The 27,045-nt window shown below is 38.3% G+C and overlaps 2 protein-coding genes across 2 annotated transcripts; one reads left to right on the top strand and one right to left on the bottom strand.

Annotated features, from left to right (window-relative positions):
* Positions 1–11,087: 11,087 nt before the first annotated feature.
* LOC133533888 (NADH dehydrogenase [ubiquinone] 1 alpha subcomplex subunit 8-like) lies at positions 11,088–11,958 on the bottom strand. The gene has a single exon (XM_061872969.1). It carries the CDS (start codon positions 11,838–11,840, stop codon positions 11,301–11,303), a length of 540 nt encoding a protein of 179 aa, XP_061728953.1. The 5' UTR covers positions 11,841–11,958; the 3' UTR covers positions 11,088–11,300.
* Positions 11,959–12,100: 142 nt separating this feature from the next.
* Positions 12,101–26,759, top strand: LOC133533844 (mucin-2-like). The gene is made up of 7 exons (XM_061872902.1): positions 12,101–12,119; positions 12,198–12,363; positions 17,768–18,018; positions 20,161–20,349; positions 20,862–21,053; positions 25,199–25,377; positions 26,619–26,759. The coding sequence occupies exons 1-7, from the start codon at positions 12,101–12,103 to the stop codon at positions 26,682–26,684; spliced, it is 1,062 nt and encodes a 353-aa protein (XP_061728886.1). The 3' UTR covers positions 26,685–26,759.
* Positions 26,760–27,045: the final 286 nt, after the last annotated feature.

A 27,045-nucleotide genomic window follows, 5' to 3' on the forward strand; every position in this document is an offset into this window, starting at 1 on the left:
AGTGCGCTCGCGCCGGCAAGCCAGCATCAGTGTTTCGGTAACCGACCAACTCTCCGCTCAACTGCACCCGATCTTATCACAACCTTAGGCCAATTTAACGATAGGAATTTATTTTTTTAATAAATGGCCAGTGTCTCGATGTGTAGATTTTGAATTTTATGGCGGTTGGATTTAAAAGTGGAACAATGTACTTTGGAGAAATTTTGGTTTTAGTGTTTTCTGCTGTGATTTTGTATCCAGGTAGGTATAAATGTTATTAATAAAATATTAGTATTAAAGGCATCTAGGTAATACTTTTGTTTAATAATTATAATTTATTACTACCGGAGTACGTATCGCGGTAATTTCAAAGCCTTTTTAAGGTTCCGTAGCCAAATGGCAAAAACGGAATCCTTATAGATTCGTCATGTCCGTCTGTCTGTCCGTTTATGTCACAGCCACTTTTTTCCGAAACTATAAGAACTATACTGTTCAAACTTGGTAAGTAGATGTAGGTATTCTATGAACCGCATTAAGATTTTCACATAAAAATAGAAAAAAAAACAATAAATTTTGGGGGTTCCCCATACTTAGAACTGAAGCTCAAATTTTTTTTTTCATCAATACGTGTGGGGTATCTATGGATAGGTCTTCAAAAATTATATTGAGGTTTCTAATATCATTTTTTTCTAACCAGAATAGTTTGCGTGAGAGACACTTCCGAAGTGATAAAATGTGTGTCCCCCCTGTAACTTCTAAAATAAGAGAATGATAAACCTAAAAAAAAATTATGATGTACATTACCATGCAAACTTCCACCGAAAATTGGTTTGAACGAGATCTAGTAAGTAGTTTATTTAATACGTCATAAAATTAAAAAAAAAAAATTTCATCACACCCATACGTGTGGGGTATCTATGGATAGTTCTTCAAAAATGATATTGAGGTTTCTAATATCAATTATTCTAAACTGAATAGTTTGCGCGAGAGACACTTCCAAAGTGGTAAAATGTGTCCCCCCCCCCCTGTAACTTCTAAAATAACAGAATGAAAAAACTAAAAAAAATATATGATATACATTACTGAGCAAACTTCCACCGAAAATTGGTTTGAACGAGATCTAGTAAGTAGTTTTTTTTTAATACGTCATAAATTTGTGGTATTAGCGTAGTCGAGTTAAAGAAATCGGTATTGTCAAATTCAGTTGAAACGATAAGACTTTATAACTTTTTATAAAATTTAATTGACCATGCAGCTTCCTTGAAATTGCCTGTTCCGATTTTTTTTACCGACATAACTAATGTATACGAGTATAATGCTACTTGCAAAATATTACGATTACCGATGTGTATTCATAACAATGAATAAACTGCCCGTTACCTACCACTGGTAGGTAGCTGGTAGGCTACCAGCTAAGTATGACTTATAAAATAATGCAATGTGTTATTATAGCTTATAGTGGAAACACACGCAGACACTTTTGAATAAATACGTAGGTTTAATATAAGTAAGTATAAGGTAGGTTTGGTAAGTACTTAATTGATAGTTATTGATTGTGTGAAATATCCCGTCAACACGCATTACTCGCGCTATATATGGCCTGGCAACATGAAATAACTTGCGGTTGCTCGTAGTTATTTAAATCAGTACTACTTCTACCTTTGGATATGATCCAAATGTCCATTTTCTTTCCTGAACAAATATTAGAAATTTAACACATGTGTAAGCAGGATTTATGATTCCTCTGGAGTTGCAGGCGTACATAGGCTACGGTGACTGCTGACTGATTACCATCAGGCGGGCCATATACTTATACCTACAGGTAGGTATAAGTATATTCGTAGACTACAAATATTTAATCGCCTTCCAAAAACGCAAGGTTCTAATCTAAACGAGAGAAAACGTATAAAAGTTTTATATCTAGTTATTTGCAAGATATCGAGGCTTTTTTTAAATACTACGTCGGTGGCAAACAATGGCCCGCCTGATGGTAATCAGTCAGCAGTCACCGTAGCCTATGTACGCCTGCAACTCCAGAGGAGTTACATGCGCGTAGATATTCATATTTATAGTATTTATGTAGACTCATGCCATGCTGCTCACTTATAATCAGTGTCGTAGATAAATTTAGTATTCTTTGCTATAATTATGTAGCGTAAATTATTAATGCGTAAAATTTCGTCTGTCTGTAAGTACCTATTAGGCAATATTGTAATAATTTCGATAGTTTGTCTCCCATATTTGTACCTACGCACCTCATCAGCTCCGTTTACTTACAAGCAAGTGAGCGCCGTTTGTGGATAGAAGTTATATTAGGAAGAAGTTTTTAAAGGGTAACTTTTACAAACTTACTAACCTGAATTGAAATTTTACAATTCTAAGGTCATGCCTATGTACCTATTGTAGGTAGTGGTATATACAGCAAGCTGTCTGGGATTAAAGTTCTAAACACCTTTCGTCTAGATAAAAACAGACTCGTCGCGCTTTAAATGCCGAAACTGTATTGGTATGGTGTACGTGTAATCATTATAATATGCCTATTGACAATGACTCCTGAAATTATTAAGGGGCTACGAGGCCGAATCATGTTAATGTTATTAATTATGCTAAATAGTCATAGAAAATAAGTACCTAGTGTTTTATGTACTTGTATCAACGTGGTAATGTATGTGGGGTGCGTAAAATGCGTTTACTGATCCCTAATAATGTACGTTTCCCACCGACCGGCCGGAATCGGGCCGCGCCGGAGCGCATTTTCAATATGCCTACATATTACGTAAGACAGAAGTGATGGAGTCCGACCGGAGCCGTCCGCGTCCGCCAGGAGCCGACCGGCTTGCGGCCCTACTAATGTGAATTATTTCATGAATTTTGCAAAAAACGTACAAGTTAACCACCCGCGAGAGCAAGTCGCGTTCTTAATGTCGCGTAGACTTCGACTCGCGGTTTGACGTAAAGACGAGAGAATATTTTGTCTTGAAAATGGTAGTTGTGCTACGGACAGTGACATTCGATCTCGAGTTTGTCGCTTCTCTCGCGCGTGAGTTGTGCTGCCACCCCGCGACAAGGCCTCAAGTCGCGCCCATCTGTCTCTTCTCGCGCCTGTCGCGGTAAGTCATGCTAGCAGTGCTGGAGCATTCCATGAAATTGTTTACCACTGTCCCGATCGCGAGTTTTCTGAAGCTGTGCAGGTATAGGAGTTACTATTTCTGTGACAAAATTTGTCATTTAATGACCGCCCGTGGAATGCTCTGTAGTCACTTAAGAGGAAAGGGGACGGCCATTTCTTCATACAAACGTATTGACATTATGGAAAATATTTTTACAGAATTTGATGTATATTAACTATAGCTACAATAATCAAAAAATCAAAAAAAGTTAAACGTAGGGGACGTTTGACTTTTTTAGATTTTTTGATTATTGTAAACAATTAGGAGCGAAAAACAGATTTCACACAAATTTTTAAATGCTCCTAACACTTATAATAATTAAAAAAAAAAAACAATCGTAGGGCATAGATGTGGTTGACATACAACAAATTATGTCAAAATATTTTCAATAATGTTAATATCCAGAGAGGAAAATGAGGACTACGTTTGTATGAAAAAGCCATTTGGCGCGGGTCCTCCGACACCTTGCCCCGGGATGGGACGGGATTGAACCTAAACTTAGTCAGTTAAACCTAAAGATTGAAATACATAACAGACCGGTTAAATATTATGCAACGTGATTATACCTACGAGGTACTTTTATCACTGCGATTCTAAATGCATCGACTTGTCGCGCTCTCTTTTCATTTGAGTATTTGAGGACATTGTGATAATAACAATGTTGTATGTTAACATTTTTAATTTATATAGGTACTTAAATACCTGCTTAGTTAAAAAGGAGAAGCGTGGCATGACCAAATACTTTGCTCCTGTTTCGTAAGTATAACATTTGCCTACGTCTAACCTATTGAACTCCAAGAATACTTAAAGGCGTCGTTACTAGTCGTGCCCACAGCGCCAAGGACAACTAAAGGTGTTATGGCGGACACTGTCAAAGTAACCTTCATACCCTTCGAGTAAAGTTTACATTAGCTCCCTTGCGCCTTGGAGCTTGGCGTTTGAGTGATTGTGTTTATGACCTAAAGCGTTCAAAGGGCTAAGTAAGGCATTTAGATCCGAAAAGCTAATTATGTCAATAGTTTTTCGACGAGTTGACCGAAATATTAAAACGAACAATCTATTGAAAGTTCCGCAACCTGAAGCGCGTTGATGTCTTTTGTTCTGCAGCGGGTTAAGTATATATATTGGTGTAATAAATACAGATTGTTACGTCTGGCCATACTCTGAGGTCTGAGGAGTTGAATATGTAGGTCATACCGAACATTTTTTTATGGAGCCAATCCCGAACAAGCATTAAAAATCTGCTGTTTTATACATTTCGGCGAATCAGATGTCAATTGTTTCCTAATATGGTATCAAAGATAATTTCTAATCTAAATCATAGGCCAAAGGTGACGGCATGTTTTCGAGCCATGGCGCCATACCTTTGGCCTATGCACTAGTAGATGGCGCCACTTTTTGATATCTAACCAATTTAACACATATCAGTGAAAGAATAAGGATCAAAGTCAAATGGCGATCTGTTTTCATGTGTCGAAAGATGGCAGTAAACTTACTGTGGCTACAAAATTTACTTTGACAATCTACTTCTACTTTAAATTCTCTTTGATGGTATTAAAATCTAGGGATAATATTTACCAGAAAGCGTGATGCAAAGAAGGGAACTTAATGTGTTTATCAATATTTGTACATACATATAATGTATGTCCCTTTGTGGCAATATAAAGAAGAGACCATACGCGTAAGCCGATTTTAATGACTTACTAAAATCGAATTACTTTATTTTTTAATTATGTTTTAATTGAAGCAACGGAGAATGCTTTTCAAGAGCTCGTGATTCTAAATAGAATTAAATAAATAAAAAATACACATATGTTCGAAAGAGTAGTGTACTTAGTAATATAATAAAGTAACAAAATATTGTATATAGCCACCTATAATAGTTACTAATTAAATGGCTTTAACATACAGACAGACGGACAGACATGCGGACTTAACGAACCTATAATAATTCAATTTGTGCCGTAATGGCTAAAGAACCCTAAAAGTCAAAATAATCTTGGTACGGTCACGGACTTAACTGTCGAGCCATTCAGGGTTTACATTAGACATTTTATGCCGTTCATATTGATAACCAAATTAGCTTGAACCTTAGATGGATCAGCAATTAAACTCTGTCTTTGACTGTACCAGATATACCAATGTAGTGACTTACACAGATCGGGTACCGGTATTGAAGGGACCTACAATTTTATCTGTACATGTAATTTGTGGGTCAATAACGAGACCTCTCGCTTTAGTAAACGTAACGCCTTTTGTTTCATAACTCTACTCTTATTTAGTCCACATAAAAAAAAATGGTTGCGTTCAAATCAAACCGCCTCTTTCTTCTCAGTCAGGGGATATACCGTTCGAGAAACAAGCCCCTGCTCAGGGACATTCAAAGTCCCAATGCAATTGTTTCGTTCAGTAAGTTCAATGGCCTGGCGAAACTACTTTAATTGCCAAACAATGTAAGTTTTTGATTGCTAATCGTTGGGTTCTATTCACGAAGGTTGATGAGAATGTGCAAGTTTAGAAATTGGTTGCGTCTTTTAAGTATATGCTCCATATTGGGGAAATTAAATGATTTTTCCAACTAAGTACGTAACAACGTAAGAGACAGGTAGCACAATTTAAGGCTATTTATAGTCTGACTGGCCATACTTAGCACTAATAAAAACAAATAAAACTATAAGATCTAGATTAAGAACCCTGATGGAAAGCATTCTGTAAGTATTTGTATTATAATCTTTTACATATAGTTCTAAAACGCAAAAGTAAATGAGACCCTATGATGCACGCAAGTTGCAATGAATGGTCGATAAAATTTGTCGTTGTTCGCCGCAAATAACACTGCGACCTATCCTATACTATCAATAATGGTAATCTGTGTGTCGTCTGCTCAGTCTGCTGGCGTTGTGAAACGTCGATTAGGGCTGGCCTACTTGGCGATGCGTTTTCGACGGCCTTGCAGATGCAGCTCCCGCTCTCAGACTGCATTTTGGAATTGCTCTTGATTCTTGATAGGCTAACAAAATCTGGTAACTCAGGTGCGGGTAATTATTTTAGGGCCATTTACACCATCCCACTAACTGGGGGTGGGGGTTAACCGGTTAAACCGTTATCTGCTGGTAAATATGGGTAACTCCAGGTTTAGCCTGTTAACCCAGGGTAGTTATTGGTGCAAGTGGCCCTTAGATAGAAGGCTATTTTATTTGGCTAAGACAGGTTACATAGGTAGCTATTATTGGTCACTATCACGAAATCTCCTCACACTTGGACATCGATTGTTTCCGGTAATGTTTTGGGTTCAGTTAGCCATAACCTGTGGACATCTGTAAGTCCAGGGTGTCACATGAACGCTACCTCTTTCAAAACCATATTTAGTTAAAGGCAAAAATTTCATTTTCCGATCCAGGCCCGGTAGAGAGACAGGAGACAACGAAATGTCATCAGCATCACACGACTCAAATTCGGATCAGCTCAAATCGAGACGTACCTGCATCTTAGGCCTGAGATGAGATACACTTGTAAATGTTACTTACATAAGCAGGGACAGAGTTATTTGTTAGAATGAGTTAATGATAGGTGTCGTTCCACGACGTAAGGTGCACCTTATGGTGTTCAACGCTTACGTCGCATAGTACCGCATTAGTATTGAGTCGCCGCTAACGCTACCTAATAATGGCGTAAACCCCGACCGCTATAAGGTACCTTTCGTCATGGAATATATGTCACAAATTAATTTCTCATTCTGTGGCTGTGTCCCTACTTAAAGTAAAACTTACAAGTGTATTTCAGGCTTTACAGCAGACCACAACCATAAATAAATAGACCTATTACTGTATAGTGTTGAGTTCCTGGTGATGAAGAGAGTACCGAGAGGTCCTAAAAATGCAGTTGACAGAGTGCAATGTGGCTTTGTCACTTAACCTGCCAAGAGCTACGAGTTGTAAGAGCGATGTATGGGTCGGCAACATATTTAATCCACCGATCGCTGCTGGAATTAAAAAAAAAACGCCCGGAGCACTGATATCACAGTGTGGTGCAAATGTAATTTTTTAAGGTTCCGTAGTGAACTATTAGGAACCGTTATAATTTCGCCATGTCAATCTGCGTGTATGTCTGTCCGTCCAAGCATGGAATAAAAATCAATATACATTATGCGACAAAGTGGTAGAATAAAAACGTGAAATATTTTTTTAGGTCCTACACGTAAAATGGGGATGATTATTTTGTTCCAACCCCACGGTGATGTGGGGGGAGGGGGAGGGTGTCGTTGGATAGGGCTTGTGCACAAATCACGCGAGGTTCGATGGGGGGAGGGGGGTCACAAAAAATCACGAGAGATCAAGTTGGGGGAGGGGGGGTATAAGAAAACCTCACGTGTATTTTTCTATGGTGAACGAAACTAAGAAAAAATATGTACCACATACTTTTTCTCGGTTTTGTTAAACATAAATCTTCACTTGGCAGTTCTAAATAGCGAGTCTAAACAAAATTTACTCTATACAATACTATTTATCTTAAAATTAGGTCGAACGAAATAGTTTTTAAAAAATACACGTGAGGTTATATGTGGGGGAGGGGGGGTTCACCAAGAACCTAACCAAATATCACCAATTGGTCAAAAAGTAGCCAAAAAAACCTCGCGTGATTTGTACACAAGCCCATAGGTCTTTCGAAATAAATCATTTTAAGAACTCATCTAATTTAGTCTGCTGTGTTTTATATTTATGGACCAAGCAAAGACTGTCCTTCAAAGAAAAGGGGTAACTCGGCAGTTCGGGTTACAACGACGTTCGGATTAGCCTGTGTACGAATAATCGAGGCCCTATTGTATTATGCGCATTAAAGTTGGGCATACTTGATAAATTAATGTTATTAACCTTGACTTGGACAGACCTCAAAATTTGTAAAAGTAGCTAACCCAAATAGTAATCAATTAAGGCCAGAAACAATAAGGTTAAAAAATAAACTTAAACCAAGTTTATTTAGTTAATGCTGCTTATTCAAATTTGGCTTGACTAACATAGCTCTAATTTTGCATCTGGTTAGCCTTGGAGTACCTACACGCAACACCGCCACGCCCAAAGTTAGCGAAATTGGGCCCAATTAAGTTTTAAAGCTTGACTAATGGAATTGGTTTTAACCACGCTTCCCGCGAATCCCGCGTTAAGCTATAGGCTCGTGCTATCCTGACCACATCCGAAGTTCCTAACATGGGTTGGTGTTCTTTAGAAGAGAAAGAGAATTCATAAATTGAATTATACTTACCCAGCCGTTTTTTTATTGCGGTAATAGACACCTAGCTTATAGTGGGCTGAGTACTAAAATCATCCCTGGGCCAGTAATACGAGTATAATATAAATATGTTATGAACAGAACTGCTGCCTCGTCATTGAGAATATTATTAGGTTAGGTACATACACGTGACATGACTTAATGAGTACGTATATACCTTATCTACTGGCGACACTCTGGTAAAAAAGTCACGGTCTCGATTTTTTAGAGTTCCGCAGCCAAAACGACAAAAACGGAACTCTTATAGTTTCGTCTTGTTTGTTAATGAAATTTGGAAGCCGCTACTCAGTTCAGAAGTTAAACTAAAAAAATATATTTTAGGGGAGCACCCCATATACGTTTGTAACAATAAAAATTAAGTTCAAGATAAACGTTTCTTGATTTTTTTGATTATGTGCTTTTTGATATATTTGAAAAAACATTAAGGTTAGGTGGCTAAGAGAAACTATGGGGCAAGAGAAACTATTGTAGGGAAAATAAGCAGTTAAAGATGCTTACGGATATTAAAAACTAAATTAAATGATTATACTAAAAATAAAACGAATGCATAAATCAAATTATCTTAAAAATACGTACGTAGAAGGACTTTTCCATACGGTTTCTCTTGTCTTGTCCCGGGAAAAATAAAGTAGGTCAGGTATGTTTCTCTTACCTGATGAATGAGTTTTCTTTCAAAAAACTTTTCTTGTTATTAAAAGGACGTAAGTGCCGCGAAGGTACGCAATTTTGCTTGTAGGTACTTACGGCTTTTTAGGGTTTCGTAGTCACCTAGAAACCCTTATAGTTTCGCCATGTCCGTCTCCGTCTGAGGCTTTGTTCCTTGATCGTTAGTGCTAGAAAGCTGCAATTTGACATGGATACATAAATCATGCATAACATAACATCACAGAACGGTAAAATAAAAAGTATAAAAACTTTTTTTTAGTATACCTTCCATAGAAAATGTTTTTTTTTTTGCTTTGACGCAATAGTGTAGGGTATCTTTGGATAGGTCTTTCAAAACGAATAAGTGTCTCCTAAAACCATTTTTGATAATGTTAATATTTTCGAAAATAATCGCTCATAAAGAAAAAAAATATGTCCCCCTCTAACTTTTGAACCGTGGGTCCAAAAAATATGAAAAAAATTGAGAAACAAAAGCTTAATAAGTACTTTCCGAACATGATTGGTCCAGTCGTTTTTGAGTTATTGCAAAAAATCTTCTTATTAGTATAAAGACGTAGGTACATAAAGCGCTGCAAAGGACTCCCTTGTAATGTACACTTGTACAGTCAGATGCAGAGAGAGGTGACCCATCCTGCATAGACTGATTGTATGCAGGGGGGGGGAGTCACCTTCACCTCTCTCTCAGCAGCTGACTGTACATGATACTTACTGATCCTTAGCTCCCGTTAGGCCTATTCTGACAGAATGGTAACTACGAAACCCTAAAAAAAACGGGACCTTATTACTAAGACTCCGCTGTCCGTCTGTCTGTCACCAGGCAGTATCTCATGAACCGTGATAGTTAGACAGTTGAAATTTTCACACAGGATGTACTTATTTCTGTTGCCGCTATAACAACCAATACTAAAAAACATAATAAAATAAATATTTAAGGGGGCTCCCATCCAACCAATCCAACAATTTGCAGTTTTTATAGATAATGGTACGGAACCCATCGTGCGCGAGTCCGACGCGCACTTGGCCGGTTTTTAGTTTATATTTATTTATTTAACCTTTATTCCACAATACAAAAAAAGTACAAATGGCGGACTTAATGCCTTAAGGCATTCTCTACCAGCCAACCATTGGGCCAAACTAACAATTGGTGCGGAAAAGAAAATCAGTACAGAGAGATAAAAGTCACTATCTAAACACTACTATTATAAATAAACATGCATAAATACATAATATTATAATAAATACAAACATATACCATATATAAACACACATACATACACACGCACATAATGAAAAAAAGGAACCCGTATAGGATCAGTTTGTTGTCCGTCCGTCCGTCTGTCTGTCTGTCTGTCAAGACCCTTTTTCTCAGGAACGCGTGGAGGTATCAAGCTGGAATTTATATCAAATACTCAGGTCTACTGTCCCTTGGGGCTGTGAAAAAATCAAACTTCTAAGCCAACGCAATCAAAAGATACAGGTTTATACCGCAAATTTTCGACACTCGCAAGGGAATCAAAACCTACAGGGTACTTCCCGTGAACTCAGAATCTTGAAATTTGGCACGAAGCAACGTCTTATAGCACAGATAAAGGAAAAATTGCGAAAACTGAAAATTTTTAGTTACATCATATAATAAAAATATTTTTAATAGGTAATTGATATGACAGGTTTGTACGGAACCCTCGGCGCGAGAGTCCGACTCGCACTTGGCCGGTTTTTTTTTCGTAGATCACTTTCTGATAAACTGATTAGCATTAAATATAGTCACTGGTGTCAGGTGGTGGTGTCATCCCTGACGGATGATTGTTGCAACTGTATCAAGAGGTACGTGTTAGGCAAAGATATGCAATTTATAACAATAGGTATTTGTCGAAGCACGAACTATGTTCATGAATGTCATGCCGCGCGATAGGCTACATGTCCCGCCGCGGCCGCGTGGCACACTTACTTAGGCACATCGTAAAGGTGTCGGGTCAAATTATACACTTGCCGGTTACAACTGTAATTAGTCATTACGATACCGAGTGAGTACTTATACAGTATAGTACTAATAGTGACACTAAGCAAACAATTATTATTCGTGTTTATCTTCACAACATATTTAGAATTCCACTAATTATATATGTAATTACAAAGCTCCATGCGTGACAAAATTAGTCGTACATCCGGCGTACTGAACTACGTTGTGGTAGGTTTGAACTATTCCGTCATCCACCAAAACCGACTACCAAATCGGGCTGGTTTACGCTGGTGGCAGTCTGGCAAAGAAGGAGTTGGATCTTTAACCTTGGGTACGCACGGGCAAGGAGGCCCGGGCTGTGGTTCACTGCGACTCTTGTGCACGCGCCCTCGACAAAAGTACCCGAAGTCCGGCCGCTCAGCACACAGTTTATCTTTCATGCACTTATCGAACACAGCTTGCGTCTTTCGACAGTACTCAAAACTGTTATCTCCCGAGCTCTTATTGATGCATTCAGCGTATTGGTTGAATTCATTGCGGCATTCAGCTTTAATAGAACGGAATACTTTTAGAGCGCAAAATGTTACACGTTTTCCGAGATCCACACAAGCGCGAGGGTCCTGGGTTTCTTGCCGACAAAGCATGAATTCGTTGTTGACATTTTCGCATAGTTTCCCGAGGTAAGGGGCAGCGGACATCAACGTGGGAGTGGACAGGTTGATTTCTTGCACGGTTAATGATTCACAATCTGGTAGTGTAACATCTTTAGTTATCACCATATTGATTTATTATGTACTACTATTATTCAAAAATAAAACTATTTGCACCAACAACAATAATCAGTCAGTTTTGATTGACAATCATGTCATGGTGAATATTTTGTTTATAGTTTTAATCACTCGACTGAATAGGTTGCATATGTGAAACCTATAAAACCGTTACCTATAAGTACTACAAAATTTTCCCATCGCGATATTTTGATTTTCACCCTTGGCCTAGCCTCTAGCCTAATCCTCAGTTTGTTGTTGTTTGTTTGTTAATGTTATATTCGTCCGATAGTCCGACTTATGATGTTTATTAATTATGTAGATATTTACCATGTAATTTTTTTGACACTAATATTTTTACGCTTGCAGTTGCTGAAGCCCAGTCATTAGTATGCCCCGCCGTACGCACAACCAGCGGTTGGTTGGACCTGTTCCCGCTGCCATGTCGTAAGTCCTCTGAATGCCGGACCGTCATGGGGCCCTCGCACGTCTGTTGTAAGGGCTACTGCACTAAGGGCGTCGCAGCGCAGATCCGGTAAGTGGCAGCCGGCATAGACACCTGACACCACACACTATGAAGACCAGGGTCACCACATATAGGCGCTCTTTTTAAAAATGTGCTATATAACTCGCATATTATTATTTTTACTAGTGGCTCTGTGAGCAGTAGACCTCGCTATAAGGGCAAACGTTGGCCACATTTTTCCGTTTACCTAGGTGATAATGATAAAGTCAGAAGTAAGTAAAGTAATATAAAACTATGAGATAAAGACCAAAACTTGGGGAATCACGACCAACAATATTAATACTTATAATGTTTTCTAGAGAAATTAATTGGTTTATTAGAAAACACAATTCCCCAAATGAGGGCGCCACTGGACGGTCGACGCAGGCTTAATCGGAGCGCCAATGTAATGCGTGGTGAGCAGGTGGTGAGCGCAATGTCTATCTACTTATGTATATTTTTTCTGGTACTTTGTTTTCAAGCGCCGACTTAAATGTATGTACCCCAATGAATATACGATACTTCGACATGACTTATTGTAATTAATTTTGATTATTTTCTATTTGTACATTTTTTACCATAATTTAAACGTTTTGCTTGCCCGCAGTGCATTGTCACGGTAGAGTCCCTTTAAATAATGACAAGCTTTAGATATCAAATTATAGCGCCCCTTTGATGACTCCTTAGTTATCTAGGAAAACTAGAATGCATTTTGTGGTCGAAGGAGCTTCAAGAGCGTTGCGTCAAGTTGTTGAGCCCACTCAAAGAGTAAAGTATCGTCGACTAAAGTCGCATACCTCGTAACTCCATTACAGGACATTAAGGAATTGCTACTTGGGTCAATAATGCCTAAAGTTGCAAACCTCGTAACTCCATTACAGGACATTAGGGATTTGCTACTTCGGTCAATAATACCTAAAGTTGCAAACCTCGTAACTCCATTAGATACAGGACATTAGGGATTTGCTACTTCGGTCAATAATACCTAAAGTTGCAAACCTCGTAACTCCATTACAGGACATTAGGGATTTGCTACTTCGTTCAATAATACCTAAAGTTGCAAACCTCGTAACTCCATTACAGGACATTAGGGATTTGCTACTTCGTTCAATAATACCTAAAGTTGCAAACCTCGTAACTCCATTACAGGACATTAGGGATTTGCTACTTTGGTCAATAATACCTAAAGTTGCGGAGTAGACGGAGGAGTTACGAGGTTTGCGACTTTAGCCGGCGGTATATATGTAACCCACCGCGGCGGCGCACTGCAACGCAATCTACCATCTAACATTTTTTTACATGGGAATTACATCTGTCTTTACTCATTGTTAGATATTTTGAATAATTTTCTATTATTTATAACGGTGTCGTGATATTATAATAGCACGGGGCGGGGCATTGTGTTAATTGAATCAAACGACCTGTATTGTTAATGTTATGGCCGGGCCGAGATTTACATTGGCCGTGACATTTATTACAAATCACTGCAAAACTTGTGCAAAATTATCAAATTGCATTACGTTTTTCGCAACTTCGAAATGTAAATAGATTACATACCTACATAAATTACTTCTTTTGTAGAGTCGTGGGCAATTTATAACAATGCATTTAACTCCATATATTTACCCATACCACATAAGTATTTTTGCAGTAGACTGTAAGATCACTTCGTATATTATTGTTAGGAACATATATATGACTTGTTTGGCCAAAACGAAATCATTACGATTGCTCTATATTGATTTTGATCAACTAGTAACATTCATTATTATGAACGCTGTTATATAACAATATTATTACAAGTTAGTTCATAATTCAATGCACGATCAGTGAGGCATGAATATATCTCCTTAAGTTTTAATGACTGGTTCCTAGCATGATGTGCATGTAAACATGCTTGTATTAATTAAGATATTTAAACGCTTTACAAATCGTTGCCTGCTGTTTATTATTCGGTTGAGCACAATGGTACTAAATTAATCCGTTTCATTTAGTGTCTCTGAATTGCGTATAACTAAATTAAATTGAGTTTGACACATCCCACTAGTCTTGAAGAAAAAGTACCCGGTCGCCCAGCTGACAGTACCCCTAGTGTAAATTTGATCGACATCATAACGTGACGAACGCGTTTGCGTTAAGTCTCATTTTGTATAGGATTTTGAGTTTCCAAAACGTCCCGCTTGGCGCGCTCTTTCTAAATCCAATACAAAATGAGACTAAACGCAAACGCGTACGTCACGTTTCGAAATCGAATTTATTTACACTAGGGGTACTGATATATTTATTTAGACGCTTCGCTACTGAATTACGTACCTACCTAACAGTACATACATACCTACCTGTCCTATTTTATTTCAATTAGTTTACTTCACCCCGATTTTACACTATAATTGAACAATAGTTTTATCGTTTTCGTCACAATGAAAAGGTACAAAACGTAAATCATTATCCAAAATCCATTACAATTGAAATATTACCCATTTGCAGCGTTGGTTGCAAAATTTCATTTGTGACAATGAGCAATTTGTTCAGCGACACATTAGGACCAAGAGACAAGATTACTTTCAAAGTGTAATCAACTCAACTCTTACATCTTACGACACTAGCTTAACCAGATAACCAGTTATAACTGATATAATTATAAAATAACTATTTACCTGATATGATATGACCTGGCAGGCTGTCAGTTCTACCTCTTGACTAATCGAATGTCGGCATTAGTGATAGTACCTATTAGGTATACTTACATAAAATTTAAATGAATGGGTAACTAACGAACACTTGTCCTTTATTCATAAAACCTGTAGTTAATTTATGTTTCATCTCTTTCTAACAAATATATAAGTCGAAATGACAGATAATACAAACTACGAGTATAAACAGCTAGCATGGCTTGTAGCGTGTTTATGAATAATGCCATTGGTAATTATCTACTTAATGTAAAGCTATATGTAGGTACGTCAGGGTCAAGTTCAGTGGCAGTATCGGGAACCATGCCCCTTTGGGATGGTGTTGGATAAGGGTAGATAAACTTTGTTCCCATAGCGTATTTCCAATTATTGAGGGCCACCCCACACTGGCGTCTCATGAGCGTCTAGTCAGCGTTATGGAAAACGGCGTCGCTGGGCAGTTGCGCCAACATCGCGTCAAGCAGCAGCCATGGAGTTGACTAGAAGCCAACTCTCGGAAGACGCTAGTGTCGGGTGGCCCTTAGATCTGGGTCAGTTTCTGGTTCTATGAACATTTACATATTATATACAGGTGCATTAAGCACAGACTTGTTGCAACTATAGATTCGGGAGGTAGGCCGAGGGCTCAAAACTACCTACCTGCTTTTTTGTGATAAGATCTTATTTACTAATACATTATCTGTGAAAACTGTAATGTAACTGTCTAACTATCACGGTTCATGAAATACAGCCTGGAGACAGACGGACGGACAGCGGAGTCTTAGTAATAGGGTCCTGTTTTGCCCTTGGGTACGGAACCCTAAAAATACAAATCCGAACGAAATCGCGGCAACATCATGAATTATCATTATTTGTCAATTAAGTCATAATAAAATCGTACACTGACAACGCACATGCTTGCTCTGATTGCGAAAGCTTTCGTTGCCCCCTGAGCCGGCGGGCACTTGTCAAGCGTGTAAAACACGTTTATTACATAATATAAGAGCGAGGGTTGACGCGGGTCGCAATTAAAGCTTGCATCGCCTCAATGCAATATGGCAATATTGCGAGCTTGCATATATTAAGTGGGTAAAATATGTTAATAAACACATTTTAGATATAAATGGACTTGGCTCTTAATAGGCACGCAGTAACTCTAAAGTTACCTATTTGTTAACTTGTATTTTTGACATTTGTAATTTTATAGTATAGTGACATTTAATTCATTAGTACCGGCGACCGAGCTTTGCTCGGTTATGACTATTTATTGTAATATGGTGGTGTATAGGTGATAATCTTAACTACATTTTTTTACTAAATTAAACTTGTCTAAAACAATAAAAATTAAAAAAATATATATAAACTTAAACATATAAAAAAAAAACAAAATTTAGTCACCGGGCGAGATTCGAACCCGTAACACTCGTTTAGCAGTCCGCGTCTTAACCCGCTGGACCAGACGGACAGTGGCCGGAAATACGAAATTAGGGACCATATTCTGCGTCGAAAGAAAAACGCATGAAAACTCGAAAACACGCGTTTTCCCAAACATAAGACTAATCTAGATAGATTGTATACCCCCAAAAACCCCCATATACCAAATTTCAGCGAAATCGTTAGAGCCGTTTCCGAGATCACAGAAATATATATATATATACAAGAATTGCTCGTTTAAAGGTATAAGATATAAGATTTGTTAAAGAGCTTACCTTACCTACTTTTGTATATACTTGTGCGAGTTTATAACACGATCTAAATTAAATAGTGCTCGCTAGCCTTAAGTGTTGTTATATAAGTGTATCTCATGCAAGTGATTTTTATAATTTCTTTATGAGATAATAAATGTCTTAAACAATATATATAGGTATAAGATAACCAATACCAAAATATGTGACTGTTACAAGCAAATCCAAATGCGTACAAACAGAAGGACACTATTATTTGTATGAGATGTTCTTATGTTTAGGTACCTTATGGAATCACATAAATGTAGCTGAAAATAATGTATTGCTAGTAATTAGCATTAATAAATATATAAAATGAATTATTAATCTCGCTCCATTTTTACGTGTGTCAGCTTAGTTAAAAAAAGGAATTACAGCTGAATTGGCATTATTTGAAATTGTTCACTGTCTTAAATATGTTGCGGTCAAAATGGAACGATATACATACTTAATACTCACAACATACCAGATATCACAATACAATTAAATATTTACTTTACACCATCTTACTGCTTACTGCACCTTGCTCTTTAGGATTGACTATTGAGCTTCACCTACTGACATATTTTTAGTCAGTAATAACCTAATAACCTACGTTGTAAATACTTAGCAATTAACTAGACGCACTTAACGCTTTCACCCTGAATATATATATATATATACCTACTCAATTGTTTTAATTATGTCGTAGTTAGAGAAAAATATTAGTTATATAGTAATACTTGTTAGATATTGGTACAAGGTATTGTAATAAATGTTTCACTTTATGTGTATATTTTTGCATCTAAAAACGTTATTACTTAAATATAAACCCATCAAAAGGAATTCATCTAAGTGTGTAGTATTAAATACCTATAACATATTACATATTTCAATCATTAAAATAATATAAACTTTATTATTTTATTATTATAAAGTACTTACATTATTTTTATGTTCATATGCCTTCGTATCATTACGTACATATTTAATCACTAACGTTTGAGTATCGTGTATTATATTAAATCACCAAGCATTACCATGGGTGATTTCCATTTATAGAAACGTGACTAACCAGTCCAGCACAAGCACATCCAGTACAAGCACTAGCACAACAACCACCAGCACAACCACCACGACAACGACAACCACTACAACTCCAAGTACCACCAGCTCCACGACTACTACTACGACGACAACGACGACGACGCCCAAGCCGACGACGACGGAAGCGCTGCGGCCCTACTTCACGCTGCTGCCTATCATCCCCGCACCATCTACAGCCAAGCCCACTAAAGCTGCAGTGAAGAAAGGTAAGAGCCTATCCACCACGATAAGTACGGTGTAACTACTGCAATTTCAGGTATAACCAGTTCCACGACTGCGACAAGGACTACATGACGCGCGAAAACTCTTGCAGCCATATTTCACGCTGCTGCCTATTATCCCCGCACCATCTACAGCCAAGCCCACTAAAGCTGCTGTGGAGAAAGGTAAGAGCCTAACTACCACGATAAGTACGGTAATCACCACAATTTCACGTATAACCAGCTCCACGACTGCGACAAGGACTACTATACGTCACGTGCGAAAACGCTGCGGCCATATTTCACGCTGCTGCCGATCATATTACTCGCGCCGTCTGCAGCCATGTCTTCCAAAGCTGCTGTGAAGAAATAAGAGCCTAATGAACACGATAACGACTTCATCTCCAAGTACAGTCATGTCTGAAAATATCAATTCGGACAAAGTGTCAAAATTATGTATACACGAGCGACTTTATTGTCCATATATTATGGTAGTGTATACATTTTTTGGCACCATGTCCATATCGATATTTTTAGACGTAAGTGTACCATCAGCTCCATGACGCCGACAACGACTACGTCACGCTGGTGACCACGACACAAGCGTTGCGGCCCTATTTCACGCTGCTGCCGATCATCCTCACGCCGTCTCCAGCCAAGTCTACCAAAGCTACTGATAAAAGCCTAATGAACACTATAGGTTCGTTAACCACTATATCTCCTAGTACCACCAGCTCCACGACGATGACAACGACTACGTCACGCTGGTGACCACGACGGAGGCGCTGCGGCGGTAGCTCACGCTACACCCGTCATCCCTACATCGACTAACACTGCTAAGCCCAACACAGGGGCTGTAAAGAAAGGTAAACCTAATCACCACGACATGTACCAGCTCCCAGCTCTATGACACGGAGCGCTTCGGTCCTACTTCACGGTCAATCTGCTCGCCTAAGAATCCGTTTCAAAAACAGACCTACCTATAATTATATTGTAGTAACTATACTGTTAGTAGTGTTAGTGTTCCAAAAACGGCATGCTTTAATGAATTTAAGTTTTCGAGTTAAGTATACGCTACTTAAAAGTGTTATACGAAAAACTTATTTACTCGTATCTACAACTATTATGTGTAAGTATAATGTATTAATAAACATGCAATTTCTTAATACATATATATTGTATATGTCGCACGGTGTGCTTGCGCAAGAGTGCAATAAAACGTAAACTGAAGTAACAGTGCAGTGTTTTAAACTCTGCAACCAGATACCTAGATGCCAAATGCGTTCATTTTAATTGGCTTCCTAAACAATAAACGCATTACAATTTACAATGGTTACCTAAGATCTATTTACAATAATATTTAACGAATACCATAATGTACGGTCAACCAATTTGATTCCTAGGCCACTATAGAACCATGTCATAATGACTTCTACGACAGTGCTTTTTGAGTGATGCATGTCATGTATAGAGTAGTTAAAGGGACAAGGTTCTATAGTGGCCTAGGATTCAAATTGGTTGACTGTACATAAGTCGAACCATCACGAACTTTCTACAAGTTTATTTAAATAAGTGCCTATACCATTACTATTACCGACGAACTCAGCGTTTCAAAACGCCAATAACAAATAGACCATGAGCCGATTAACAGTATCACATACTGACATACGTGCTCGTTCTCGAGAAGGAATCATCAGCTGCCCATATTTTTTAAGAGAGGTATGGGCAATGTGAATGTCATCTCGCCTTGTGTGGTAGGGCACAGCACAGCAGATGTCATTCCAGATCTAGAGCAGAGCCCAACTGGGGAAGTACCTCCACCTTACAGAAAACCGCAGCCAAATAACACTTGACCCTACTCATAGTGTTGTGTTCCTGCCGGTGAGTAAGGTTGCCAGAGCTCAACGAGGGGGGTGGGGTTAGGGTCGGCAACGCGCATGTAACTCCTCTGGAGTTGCAGGTGTACATAGGCTACGGAGACTGCTTACCATCAGGCAGGCCGTATGCTTGTTTGCCACCGACGTAGTATAAAAAAAAATATATTGTTCGGGTTAGGATCTGTTCTTTACCAATAGTTGCTGATGTTGTGTAAAACACTTTTTGTAGTTTCCTCGCATCATCATCTACAAAATCATTTTTCTTGGGCAGGCAAACAACAACAGAAGCTAGTGTGTCCAAAGTCAGGACAGTCGGCGTTCGTGTTATTCCCGGTGCCGTGCGAGAACAGCGCGCAGTGCCGCAAGAGCAGCGGAGCCGACCACGTGTGCTGCGAGTCGCGCTGCGTCAAGGGAGTCCCGGCGCCGCGCTCCGAGCCTATTCAGCAAGCTTCACATCAACGTATGACCTCATTTTAGTGTATATCTGCCGCATTTAAAGCAACATATTGTTCTATCTCATATATTAGCGTTATCTCATCCCGAATCCGGGTTTCTTCTGTGTCGTCAAACTTCCCAACCGGAAATATTTCACCAGAGCCTGATTGAATAACTTAGGTTCAAACTGAAAACTAGTTTATAAACAATAAGGTATTACAAAGCAGTTCCGGATTGTGATGGTCACTAAATTAAGTACCTTGCCTGCTAAGTTGCTGGGAATTGGAGTCCAAACTTTCTCTTATACTTATACTTAACTTAGTAAGTTTAACTGCTACTACCTAATCATCTATCATCTTAATCAGCTACATGTGAAACGAATTTTAAATGCAACCTGCACAAGTAGGTAGTTAAATTAAAACACACTTAAAATGATGGCACGCACAGCCAGTTAGTTTAATCTTATGCAAAACGTATTATCTCAGACACGTAACCGTTACGCGTATGCTTGCCAATGATCCTCATTACTGATTACAGCACTTCTCGGCGTGATACCGCGAGAGTGCCCGTCACAGCCGCTGGGAGAGCTCCTGTTCGAGGTGCAGTCTTGTAAGACTGATGCAGACTGCTGGCCGAGGGTGTGCTGCCCTGATGGCAAGAGATCCTACTGTCGGACGGCGAAGGCCAGACTAGATTTAGTGCCGGTAGTCGGCAATCAAATCAATCAACGTGAGTACTTCAAGCCCTAAGGTCTCTTATCTAATGTTTTTACGATGTACTCCCATAGGTACTCTCTAATTCCCTCACTATATACCCCAATTTTTTGAAGAAGTGCTAGGTTTAGGTTCGGCACCAGTATTAGGGTAGGTACTTGTCAACGCTTCATACCCTTCGAACCTGTAATGCTGAGTGTACACAGACATTAGTTAAGATATATATCGGGAGCTACCGGTCGAACGGGGTATTTTCCTATGTATTTTTCATCGGAAAAGTAGGTAAAATAAGATGTAATATTAGTTTACCGACCTAAATTATACAATTTATGCAGTTTGAAGACTCACGGTCGTTAGCCTCTAAACAATGACAAAAAGTGAAGAAGTAGAAATTCGTAACCTCTTTTAACAAGGCCGCCGGTGTCTGGTGTAACAAACTATTGTTATCCTAAGTCAAGGACGTGGTCGGTCAGTAATTAATATTAAAGATTAAACCTTAAATCTGAGACCTAAGGTCAAGGTATGTAGTTTGTACCTACATAAAATTCAGATTTTAAAGTTAACAAGCAGCCAAAAATCTATATTTTTAGCGTTCCGTAGCCAAAACGGCAAAAACGGAATCCTTACAGTTTCGTCATGTCCGTCAATCTGTGCGTATGTCACACACAACTATTTATCTCAGAAACTTGGAACATAGATGTATCTTGCCAGCCGCTACTATGTTTAAAGTTAAAATTAACGTAGGTACCTACTTCAAAAAAACCGGCCAAGTGGGAGTCGGACTCGCGCACCGAGGGTTCCGTACAAACCTGTAGGTATATATTATTATATGATGTAACTAAAAATTTACGGTTTTCGCAATTTTTCCTGTATCTGTGCTATAAGACGTTGCTGTAGTACCAAATTTCAAGATTCTGAGTTCACGGGAAGTACTCTGTAGGTTTTGATTCCCTTGCGAGTGTCGAAAATTTGCGGCATAAATGGCTGTATCTTTTGATTGCGTTGGCTTAGAAGTTTGATTTTTTCACAGCTCCAAGGGACAGTAGACCTGAGTATTTGATATAAATTCCAGCTTGATACCTCCACGCGTTCCTGATAAAAAGGGTCTTGGCAGACAAACAGACGGACGGACAACAAAGTGACCCTATTGGGGTTCCGTTTTTTCCTTTCGAGGTACGGAACCCTAAAAATAGTACTTAGTACCTATTAATGCGATTATCGCATATAGATGCGGTTTCAACTAGGTAGGTACGGTCACGTCACGTCTGAAAATATCGATACGAAAAAAGTGACAAAAATATGTATACACGACTTTATTGCCTATATATTAAGGTAGTGTATGCATATTTTTGACACATTTTTCGTACCGATATTTTCAGACGTGACTGTACACGCGAATGCAGTATCAAGTGTGATATTAAACCGCCTTAAATATCTACTTTTGGCATGACTCAGTGTAGATACAACTTTACTAAACAAGGCAAGTGTCCATTAATAGTAAATTACTATGGAGGACGGGAAACGAAGGGTTGCAGGCCAAGTAGATATATATTAGGGATACGCGGCCGGCTACCCCGTTTCTCGCCGAGATTTGTATAGTGTTTTTCTCAAACTTACAATGAAATAATTTAAAAAAATAAGATGATGATGATGATGATTGTTTCATGTCCTAATTTGATAGGTTATTCAGTGCGTGGGGTATTGAAGGGGAACAAAAATGTAATTATTTTGGCGCTACCACGCATGCCATTACGCTTTTTTCTTTTCTTATTTGTATTTTTGAAGATTACCTTGGGTTACTAGGAGGGAACGAAAATTTCATTATTTTTGCGCTACGACGCACGGTTCTCCTAGATACAGCCCGATAAAGATTTCTGTGTTCCCCTTTGAAACCCTGACATAATATTAAACAAACACAAAAAGAGAAAAAAAGCATAATGGCAGTATTTTGCTTATTGGTTTTTTATGGTTGAATGCCAAGTCGTGCCATAATTTGACGTTTAAAAACAAAAGGTTGCCTTACTGGCCTAGGTGTCTAAGGCTGTATGAAATTCCTTTACATATCATCTTCACTCATCGCACCTGACATGTAGTATTTCCGGAACTAATTTGAAGTCATGTCAACCTTCATTACAAGTTTGAGAAAAGTATTATTTTTATTGACTCGTAGAAAAAGTATTGTATACAATAGTGATATAGGTAATCAAGCTTTTCAATCTCATACCTCACTTTGGCAACTCAGCAAGCTTCGTTGCCAAAATAAGTACGGTACTCAACTGAAAAGCTCTCTATTATATCAAGATTGAATAAAATACTATTAGTTCGAGATAAAATCTATAAAAATGTTAAGTCAAGGGCCAAAAGTAAAAGGTAAGCATACTAAATTACTAAAGGAGTTAAATTGGGGTCGTGTCGTGAGTGAAGGCTGCCTGCGTTTACTTGCACACGCGGATGTCGGATTGAACGTTTGTTCCGTGTCAACTGTACTAAGAACTTTTGTTACGAAAATCCTGTTTACTTAATTTTGGATTTTGGCTGTGGGTCAATATAAAATCCTGAGTCCGTGTGTAGTATTACATAGTATCGTCATTTATGTTATGCAATCGTTCGAGGAACGAGTGCAGTTCGACTGCACTCTCAGTAATGAGTTTCATTTACCTCATTTCCTCTGACGGTGTGAATGAACTTATACTGCGCCTAGTGATTGTTTTAATGAAATGTGTTGCCTTGCAGCTTTGCCTTAACGTTTACTGCAGGATTTAACAAATTTTTAAATCTTAGTTCACCGCGCAAATCAGCCAATCTCAGTCCAGATCACGCCCTTTACAGGGTATTCTACCCATGTAACTCCACTAATACATGAAAATAATGTCGATAACCATGGCTACAGTAAAGATGTAACAGTACATAATAGGTAGGTATATTCACATATTAGCTAGAGTGAGCATGCATCATGGAGTCCATGGAGATCTAAAATGGAGCACACTCTTAACTTTTTTTGTTATAGTAGATTGAACCTTATCACTGAGATAGCAAAAGTGGGGCGCGGTGTCTCACTTGCACATGTTGCCAATGTTAAAAACATACCATTGTGGTAGTATTTATATCAATATACTACTGAAATTAAATAGTTTCTTATACTATTTTAGTACTATATACAGAGTGCCGTTCTCAAATCTTTTAAGTAATTTGTAAATAATTATGATGAAAATATTAATAACTGATTAAACCAAGCATGTGCACAACAAAAAAAAAAACATAATTTTAATATGGTAGACATTGTAGAAACTTTGAATATTAATTGGTATCCCCAACTTGATGACATATTTTCGAGATATTTCCAAAACACGTGAATGGCGGAGCTCAGCATTTAATTGCGAAATATTTAAAAAATGGGTAAAAAAATTTGTGTGACAGGTTGTAGAAGTGAATGTTTTGCTGATTATGGTATATATTTTTACAGGTGAACCACAATCATTCAATTTTATGATAAAAATAGAAGACGATAATTGTCAAACTCATTGGGGTGACCATGATGTCGGCACGATGTGAATCAGTTTTACACAATTCTTATTAAGTAAAGTTCGACATGATTAAATTGGTGGAATGATAGCTATTATAGAATAATTAATTGCCAAAATTGAAATCGCGGAATTTGAAAACTAGTTGCAATCACAGATCTACGATGAGTAGAAAACGCTTAAAGAAATTCAAGATAGTTTAAAGTGCGCAAAACGTAAGCGATCACGCATATGAACATATCATGCTATCAGTAACAGCTTTTAGGACGACTAAATTAAGTAAGATTTTGTGAAGCGTTTTACAGAAGAGAATAAACTATATCCATCCCTTTTCAGGGGCCATAATACTAGCACAGCAAAAAGACAGTAAGATTCTCTCCGACTATGCACAAATGAGAAAAGATCTTGGCCAAACTATATATTCCACGTTATCCTAATATCCCAGATACATATAACTCATGGTCACCCTAATTAGAAAGAGATGCAACGGCCCACCTTGACTTCTCATGTGGACACACTTTTTGGCCAATGTACCCTATCCGTGGCGTGCATCTGTTCTTTCTATGCATCTCGCTCGTACTGGCATATTAGTGCGAGTTCCAAAATGTATATTTTCATATAATTATCTACTTTATTACAGCCGTGCGTGCGCTGGAGCAGTACCTGCAGTGCACGGCGCCGCCCAAGCCCGACCTGTTCCCGAAGCAGTGTCAATCCAGCGTGGACTGCTTCCCTAACCTGTGCTGTGCGGAGGGCGGCAAGAAACACTGTCGCCCGCCACAGAGGAGTTTGCTAGCTTTGTTAGCAGGCATGGGACAGGTATTATTAAAAATTGTTACACATTATTTTATCGCATAATGTGCCTGATTTTGATTTGGAACCTTCCGCAATACAAGACAATATTTTGATGCCATAATAATAGCATGTATTGGCAAGGCTGCAAATATTTAAACATCTGTGGTCGTAGGTATATAATGCACCCGTTTCATATACAATAAATCCGGCCAAGAGCGTGTCGGGCCATGCTCAGAGTAGGGTTCCGTAGTTATTCTTCCGTCACAATAAGCTAAACTGGAGCTTAAAGTATAGTAGATTGTTAACCAAGGGATGAACTGTGGATGTACGTCTTTTTACTATGAAGGGGAAACTTTTTGCGATAACTCAAAAACAGCTAAACTGATCATATCCGCTATAGTTTTCATTTAATGTCTTTCTTAAGCTCTACTTCCACCATTTTTTTGACCTAAGGTTCAAAAGTTAGAGGGGGGGGGAAACATTTTTTTTTCTTTCGGAGCGATTTTCTCCAAATATATTCACTTTATCAAAAAATGTTTGTTGAAGACCCCTATTAGTTTTGAAAGACCTTTCCAACGATATCCCACACTGTAGGGTTAAGTACCCTAAAAAAAATATTTTTTATTTTATTTTATTGTACGACTTTGTCGGCTTTATTTATTTATATATTCATGCCAAATTTCAGCTTTCTAGCACTAACGACCACGGAGCAAATCCTCGGACAGACAGACAGACGGACATGGCGAAACTATAAGGGTTCCTAGTTGACTACGGAACCCTAAAAACAGTACCTACCCGAACTATGAATCCCTGGTTTTCGCCATAAAAAATCAGTGTGGGACCCCGCTCATGATAATGTAGTCAGGTCAATAGACCTCACCGCTTGGCATGACTTGCGTTGTAGCGCGAGACTAAGGTGTATTCCCATCTGTCCGCGCCCCACTTTTAGGTGATATGATCATTGTCAAGAGGGCGCTGTTATTCTCATTGTATAGGGTGACATTTTAGTTTAGTATGGTAAATTTAGTTCCAAAGAAATTCCGCAATATGGCGCGCAATCATATATGAGGCAGGCACAAATGGAAATAATTTCTTTGAATGCACCTATTCTCATCAAATGAATTTTCATTTGATTGGAGTCAGTGTATTTACATAGACTTAAAAGATGAAATTGCTACAATATAAGTCATGCATGCTAAGCGGTCTAATGCATCAGGCCAAGTAAGCTTAAGAGTAAAGATACTATACTACTTTCTTATTTACAGAGATTTGGAACCACCCTAGTGAACCTGCGGCAAGCACAAGCAAATAGAGATAATAATAAAATATAAAAAATAGGCATTAAGTGACTTATTATAAGTTAATGTTTTGTACTTTTATATTTAAAATAAAATTGTTGTTCTAAAGTTTGTATCATTTCAACGCTTATTAATTTGCGGTGGTGGCCAGGTCGAGTAGATATGACACCTGACTTTAATCTGGAGGTTGCAGGTTCATAGTTCATATCAATGAGTTTTTCGGAAATGAGATATTTACCACTAGCTTTTCAGTGAGGGAAAACATCATGAGGAAACCTGCATACATCATGGGCCCATTTCTCGAACAATATTAGGCTAATATTATTAGTGTGTTGTTGTCATGGAAACCCATGATTTGACAATTTGTGGACAGACTAATACCGTTTGAGAAATG

This window comes from Cydia pomonella, unplaced genomic scaffold (genome assembly GCF_033807575.1).
Source record: "Cydia pomonella isolate Wapato2018A unplaced genomic scaffold, ilCydPomo1 PGA_scaffold_208, whole genome shotgun sequence".
Lineage (NCBI taxonomy): Eukaryota > Metazoa > Arthropoda > Insecta > Lepidoptera > Tortricidae > Cydia > Cydia pomonella.